The sequence below is a fragment of the Otolemur garnettii genome, unplaced genomic scaffold (genome assembly GCF_000181295.1).
Source record: "Otolemur garnettii isolate 467f Iridium unplaced genomic scaffold, OtoGar3 scaffold00118, whole genome shotgun sequence".
Classification (NCBI taxonomy): domain Eukaryota; kingdom Metazoa; phylum Chordata; class Mammalia; order Primates; family Galagidae; genus Otolemur; species Otolemur garnettii.
The window spans coordinates 1,813,582-1,821,476 of NW_003852513.1; the positions used below are offsets into that span (position 1 = coordinate 1,813,582).

Consider the following 7,895-nt stretch of genomic DNA (forward strand, 5'->3'; position numbering starts at 1 on the left):
CACTGGATGTTATTTTTAAACCAGAGTTGCTGGAAAAAATCAGGGAGGACTTTAAATTAAAACTACAAGAAGAACAATTTTTAAATACAGTAGAATAAAAGGAGGATGTAGTAGCCACCTTTGAATCATTAAGAAGCCACGATGATTTTTTTAAATGAAGGGGAGGACATGCTTGATTTTTCAGTCCTAAAGAAGTCAAATTTCTACTACCTGATAAGTAAGGACAGGATGTGGAGAAAACGTATTACCTCATATCTAAAGTGAAAATTTTTGCAATTCTATGCTTGATGGAATTGTGATATTTCTGAAGCCAGTTTGTGGTGCCATTTCTTAAATAAGCTGAATGATATACAGTTTACGAATGATAATACTTCATAAATTTATATGTTATATCTATTTTTTAAATCAAAGAGATTTCAAGCCTTCTATTCAGAAATGACATCTATAATCCTGCAATCAATCCATGGCTAGACATCCACCCAGAAGAAAAAAACAATCATTTTACCATAAGAATATTTGCACTAGAATGTTTGTCATGGGTCAGTTCACAATCACCAAGATGTGGAAACCATCCAAGTGCCTATCAACTCATGAATAGATAAATAAAGTGTGGTATATGTATACCATGAAATACTATTCAGCCATAAAGAAAGAGACTTTACATCTTTTACATCTACCTGGAAGGATTTGGGGAACATCCTCCTAAGTAAAGTATCTCAAGAATGGAAAAGCAAGTATCTAATATTCAATACTAACATGAAACCAATAGATGAGCAGCTACACACCCACATGAGAGAAAGACCACAATCAAGTGGGGGGGAAGGACCGGTGTGCTGTCCCCTAACGGCCACAGTGTAGGGGTACAGGGCACACCTCTTGGGTGAAGAGCTCAACTACAACTTGGACTTTACCTAACAAAGGCAAACAATATAACCTAATCATTTGTACCCTTATATCAATCTGAAAAAAAAAAAAAAATCTTATATTCATAATTGACATCCATGAGAGTGTTTTGTGGTTTAGGGTGGTAAACTTGTTCTGTAAACTGCTGTATATATATGGTGTATTATTCCTCTGCTGGGTTATATATTTGAAGCCAGAATCTTTTTAATATGCGTGTGTATGGGTATTTTAAAATTCTTACAGTACCTAGCATAGTAGCTTATCTGTGAATATTCAGTACTTTGAATACATAAATATTGCTTTCTTTCTTGGAATCATCAAAGTTTAAAATAGCTTTGTGCCAATACCATGCTGTTTTAGTCACTATGGCCTTGTAGTATAGCCAAAAGTCAGGTAGGGTGATACCCCCAGCTTTGTTGTTATTACTAAGAATTGCCTTGGTTTCTTCTGGTTTCATACAAAATGAAGAATTATTTTTTCCAAATCTTGAAAGTATGATGATGATATTTTAATGGGCATTGCATTGAATCTGTAGATTGCTTTGGGTGTATAGACATTTTCACAAAAACAGAGACATTGACATTTGGAACCAAACAGAAAACCATGAGATGAAACTAACATCTTATAGCCACCTGATTGATCTTTGATAAACGGAACAAGAACATATGTTGGGGAAAAGAAGAATCCCTATTCAGTAGATGGTGTTGGGAGAACTGGATAACCACATGTGAGACCTGCACCTCTCACCACTTACAAAAATGGATTAAAAATGGGTAAAAGATTTCAATCTAAGGCCATGAAACAACAAAAAATCCTCAAAGAAAGTATGGGGGAAACACTTAATGATATCGGCCTGGGGAAAGATTTAATGAAGAAGACTTCGTGGCAATTGCAACAAAAACAAAAATTAACAAATGGGACTTAATTAAACTGAAAAGCTTCTGTATAGCTAAGGAAACAATAACCAAAGCAAACAGACAACCTTCAGAATGGGAAAAGACATTTGCATATTATGAATTGGACAAAAGCTTGATAACTTTAAGAGAACTCAAATTAATCAACAGAAAAAGACCCCAAAATCTCATATCTCTAGGCAAGAGAGATGAATAGAACCTTCTCTAAAGAAGACAAATGATTAACAAACATATGAAAAAATGTTCATCATCCCTAATTATCAGAGAAATGCAAATCAAAACTACCCAGAGATAACACCTAACCCCAGTGAGAATGGCCCACATCACAAAGTCTCAAACCTGCAGATGCTGGTGTGGATGTAGAGAGAAGGGAACACTTTTACACTGCTGATGGGATTGCAAACTAATACAACATTTTTGGAAGGAAACATGGAGAATCCTCAGAGAACTCAAGCTAGACCTCCCATTCAATCCTGCAATCCCACTACTAGGCATCTACCCAAAGGGAAAAAAATCCTTTTACCACAGGGACACTTGCACTAGACTGTTTACTGCAGCTCAATTTACAGTTGCCAAAATGTGGAAATAACCTAAATGCCCACCAATCCAGGAATGGTTTAACAAGCTGTGGTATAAGTATACCATGGAATGCTATTCAGCCCCTAAAAAGATGGAGACTTTACATCTTTTGTATTAACTTGGATGATGGTGGAACACATTCTCAGTAAAGCATCACAAGAATGCAGAAGCAAGAACCCAACTTATTCTACTCTAATATGAAGGCAGTAGATGAGCTAATACAAGGGGAGGGGGTTAGGAGAATGAGCAGGTGGGGGGAGGAGAAGAGGGAGGGGGATGGCGGTCACTGTGTGTGACACACCTATTGGGTGCAGGACACAATTACAAGAGCTACTTTACCTAACAGATGCAATCATTGTAACCTAATTCTTTGTACTCAGTGAATCCCAAATGATAAAAATAAATAAGATTTAAAAATGAAATAGCTTTGTGGACAGATCATGATCCTAAGAGTTTTAATGTTGGTTGTAGCCATCCCTTGTACAACATGGAGAAGAAAAGAGATATTTAGCATTAACTTGTTTCAGGTACACTTTAGAAAACCCAACTCATTTTTTAAAAAGGATAGACTGACTTACTGCAAAGTTTAAAATTATATGATTTTTTTTTTTTTTGAGACAGAGTCTTAATTATGTCACCCTTGGTAAAGTGCTATGGCATCACAGCTCACAGCAACCTCAAACTCTTAGGCTTAAGCGAGTCTCTTGCCTCTGCCTCCCAAGTAGCTGGGACTACAGGTGCCTGCCACAATGACCGGCTATTTTCTGTAGCAGTCGTCATTGTTGTTTAGCTGGCCTGGGTGGGGCTCAAACCCACCGTTCTTGGTATATGTGGGTGGCGCCATAATAACTGTGCTACAGGCACCGAGCCATAAAACTTTGATCTTTTTTTAAATCCTGAATTAGTTTCTGGCCTGAACTGAAGGCATAGGCAGACCTGCTAGTGGTAGCTTTGCTTTGTGGAAAGTGTTGTCGATGCCCTATACTTGAAAGCCTTTCCCTCAAATACCAGCTTTTGGCTATGTTAAGTTAATAGACTTTAACAGGTATAATCTAAATTAAGGGTCTAAATATACAAATTGAAAATGTTTTCAGTGACTTAATTTTAAAATCAAGCCTTAATATGAGCCCTGTATTAAATATAATATTACAATATTATAATTAATATTATATTAATTTACTAATATAAAACAATTTATTTTATAATTTATATTATTGTAAAATATTTTATAATTTATATTTATTAATATAAAATTTTCATTTATAAATTGAATAAAACAATTATCTGCTACTATTGATTACTAAGTTGTTATGTACCTTATAAAATTAGATATAGCTAATAGCATGCCTCATAAAATTTTTGGATGGCTTTTCAATATTCTTCATATTATATGAACTACTCTGGAAATTTTTCCCTTTTAATTGCCTTTCTTCATAAGAGCTAGGGCATTAGTGTAAAATAGAACGTTTTGTTTGTTTACAAGTACTGGTGTAAACTTAAGAGTGCTTAGATTCCCCACAGTTCTCCTAAAGGACTGTTAATTTATTCAGAATTGTGTTGGTACATTAACAGTTACAATTTCAGCAGTTGAATTCAATGAACATTTGTCAAGGATTTCCTATTTCCAAGCACTGGGTGTAAGAAGAAGAATAAGTTATGGTCCATGCCTCAAAGAGCATATGATTAGTGGTAGTTCTCACAAGATTTACTTCATCTCAACAACACTGGCATTGTGGGAACATCCAAAAGCTACAGTCTTGAAAATCATGGTGTCACAGCTCACAGCAACCTCAAACACTTAGGCTGAAGCTATTCTTTTGCCTCAGCCTCCCAAGTAGCTGGGACTACAGGTGTCTGCCACAACGCCAGGCTCTTTTTTTGGTTATAGTTGTCATTGTGGTTTAGCTGGCTCAGGCTGGGTTTGAACTCGCCACCTTCGGTGTATGTGGCAGGCACCATAACTACTGTGCTACAGGCAGCTGTCCATCTGCCTCAGCCTCCTGGAGTGCTAGGATTATAGGCATGAGCCACTGCGCCCATCCTTAAAATATTTTAAAATAACCTGAGTCACTTTAGTCTGTTTGAAAAGAAGAAAGTGTTGTGAAAAGTTTTTTTCTTACAGAATGGTTATTTGATTTTATAATGTGTTCTTTAAAAAAAAAAAAAAAAACCTTTCTGATGGTGTATAAAATTTCTGAAGTTTTTGTCTGAGTATCTCTTTAGTTTTTCAGAAAATATCCTACATAAGTACAAGCCTTTAGAGCTATCAAAGTAAACTTTTATTTTAAGGTAAACACTATCTTTGTGCTATCTGGAAACTCTTTATGAGGCATAATAAACTATTTTTTTACATCAAGCATTTTGCTATCCAATTCTATAGTTGAAGAGATGTGTGATATATATACAGTTGCTATTTTCAAGTGAGCAGTCTACTAACCGTCAGATTGTAATAGTTTTTTTATAGTATTTCAACAGGTATCTATTAAAACGTATAAAACATTATCTCAGTGATAATAAATGTTTAATAGTTATCTTTTTTAAATGACATAAAATAAAAATATGAAGATAAATACAATTATCCAAGTATATGGTCATATGTTATAGTTCTCTTATTTGTCAGTATTGTAGATACTGGTTTGCTTTTCAGCTGTATGATATCATTTTATTTTATTTTATTTTTGAGACAGTCTCTGCCACCCTGGGTAGAATGCTGTGGTGTTACAGCTAACAGCAACCTCAAATTCCAGGTCTCAAGCTATCCTTTTGGCTCAGAATCCCACGTAGTTGGGACTACAGGCATCTGCCATGATACTGGCTAGTTTTTCTCTTTTTAGTAGAGACAGGGACTCGCTCTTCCTCAGGCTGGTCTCTGACTCCTGAGTTCAGGCAATCCCTCTGTCTTGGCCTCCAGAGTGCTAAGATTACAGGAGTAATCCACCTCACCCAATCCAGTGTCATATATTTTAAAAACAATAATTTCACGGGTGGTGCCTATGGCTCAGAGGAGTAGGGTGCCAGCCCCATATACCAAAGGTGGTGGGTTCAAATCTGCCCCCAGCCAAAAACTGCAAAAAAAAAAAACAAAAAAAACCAATAATTTCACTTAAAATGAGTATTTTACTAGTCTCAGAAGTTGAAAATAGCAATGCAAATTGTACATGGTAGGAGTTAGATAAAAAATTATAGTATTGAATTTCCCTTTAAAAAATTTTGCAACTCAAATACAAAGTAATGTCATATAATAATGCAAATGCAACAGAAGGTGGTTTTTTTTGAGATAGAGCCTCAAGCTGTCCCCCTGGGTAGAGTGCTGTGGCATCACACTCACAGCAACCTCCAACTCCTGGGCTCAAGCGAGTCTCCTGCCTCAGCTTCCCAAGTAGCTGGGACCACAGGTGCCCGCCACAACGCCCAGCTATTTTTTGGTTGCAGCCATCATTATTGTTTGGAGGGTCTGGGCTGGATTCGAACCCGTCACCTTAGGTGTATGTGGCTGGCACCTTTTGAGCCACAGGTGCCGAGCCAGAATGTGTTTTTAGATCCTTATCAGTGGCTAAAAACACGTGCCTCATAAGAGAAATTTTGTAGGTGTCTTTGTTTAAACCAGCTTTCAAAATAGAGCAATAGAGTCAAAATCTGTTCTTTTAAAACTTTGTAGAGACAGGATCTTGTTATATTGCCAGGAGCTGGTCTTGAACTCCTGGCCTCAAGTAATCCTGTCTTGGCCTCCCCAAGTGCTGGTGTTACAGGCATGAACCACTGTGTCTGGCTCCTGTTCTTCTTTTTGGTGATTAAAGTGTAATATTAGTGTAATATTTGGTTAGTTCGGTGGATCAAAGCATCTAATCACCTTTTAAAAAACCCTTAGGAATATACTGTAGAAAGGAGTATCAGGTAAGGGTTTTACATATACAAGAATCTTATTTAGGTTAAAGGTTAAGTAGATATTACCCCCACTGGATGAACAATTGTATTTGAGAGCCAGAATTTTTTTGTTGTGTTAACTCATCACTGACAGTATTCTGTTTAGCTCAAGAGAATGGAAAGTGGACAAAAATCTGCATATTTTCCATTGAATGTATGGAAGTTTCATAAATTCATACATTGTTATGACTTTAAACGATGTGGCTTCAGGATTAAGGACAGCCTCATGGATGCCATCGGAATTGACACATTCCTGAAGAAAGCCTGTGTTATGGTAAAAGAACCTTAAAGAGTTTGATATGATCTTAAGTAGCCCTTGACTTAGAGATAAAAAGTTTGCTCCTTAAGTGAGAGTAGGGTAGGGTGACACCTTTGAAGTTAACTTAGATGCAGTTGAAACTTAAAGCTTTAAATGAATTATCTAAGCCCCATTATTCTCTGAAAGTTGTGTAGTGATACTAAATCATTGTTTCACCATCACCTTTCTTCAAAGGGAGCAGCTGTTTGGTAAGCCCTCCATAGTTTCTGGAGGACTTACATCTTTTGCCCACCTATCCCAGATCACAAAACCCTCTAGAGTGGATTGTATTTTCTTTTAAGAAAAGGTCCTTTCCAGGTAGAAAGATTGCAACCACGGCTTTCTTGCATTTTTATTTCTAAGGACAGTAGAACCTCTGTAAGTTGACCACCCACAGGACTATAACAAATTGGTCCACACACAGAGGTGGTCAGCATAAGAAGTAGGCCTACCATACTGATTCATACGTGTGGTGCATGTCTGGTCTCTGAAAATTAGGTCAACTTGAAGAGGTGGTCAGTGTAGGAAGGCAGTCAGCTAGGAAGGTTCTATTGTATTTTCTCCAAGCAGATTGGAGTCCATGTTCCCTGGCTTCTGGGGTTGTCACTAGGCCACCTGCCCTCTCCCACTTTGTAAGTTCTCCTGGCCTAGGTATGAATTCTTTGGTTTCATTGATGATGATGAGCCCTGGGATTCTGAGTTCAGTCAGCCTGTGTCATGTCTGATCAGAGAAGTCCAGTCTTGGTGGTGAATGAACCAGGAATCCAGCAAGAAGTAAAGAAGGGTGTTGTGGGAGAAGTTGCCTGGGATCTTCCTGGGGAGCCTCACTGCACTGCACTTTATTTCCTTTATTATATATCTCTGAGACTCCCCTACATGGTTTCTTTCTTTCTTCCTTTCCTTCCTTTTCAGGCATCACAGCTTATCGCAACCTCAATCCTTGGGCTTAAGCAATTCTCTTGCCTCAGCCTCCCAAGTAGCTGGGACTACAAGCACCTGCCACAACACTCAGCTACTTTGTTGTTGTTGTAGTTGTCATTGTTTAGCAGGCCTGGGCCAGATTTAAACCCTCCAGCCCTGGTGTATGTGGCCAGTGCCCTAGCCACTGAGAGACAGGCGCTGAGCCGTGGTTTCTTTCTTAAACTAGTTTGAGTGGGTTATTGTTCATACTATCAGATGTCAATAAGGAATAGTTTAATACTCAGTCCTGATTTTAAAGTCTTGAAAAGCTAGGGGCCTAGAATCACACCCTGGTGATGTAATAAAATTGCTCTCAA

The 7,895-nt window shown here is 37.6% G+C and overlaps 1 protein-coding gene across 1 annotated transcript in view; it reads left to right on the forward strand.

Annotated features, from left to right (window-relative positions):
- Window positions 1–516, forward strand: part of PM20D2 (peptidase M20 domain containing 2) — a 68,610-nt gene extending 68,094 nt beyond the window's left edge. Inside the window, exon 8 of the mRNA XM_023517707.1 lies at window positions 1–516. Within this exon, the coding sequence (XP_023373475.1) occupies window positions 1–98 (98 nt within the window). The 3' untranslated portion in view covers window positions 99–516.
- The last annotated feature ends 7,379 nt before the right edge of the window (window positions 517–7,895 follow it).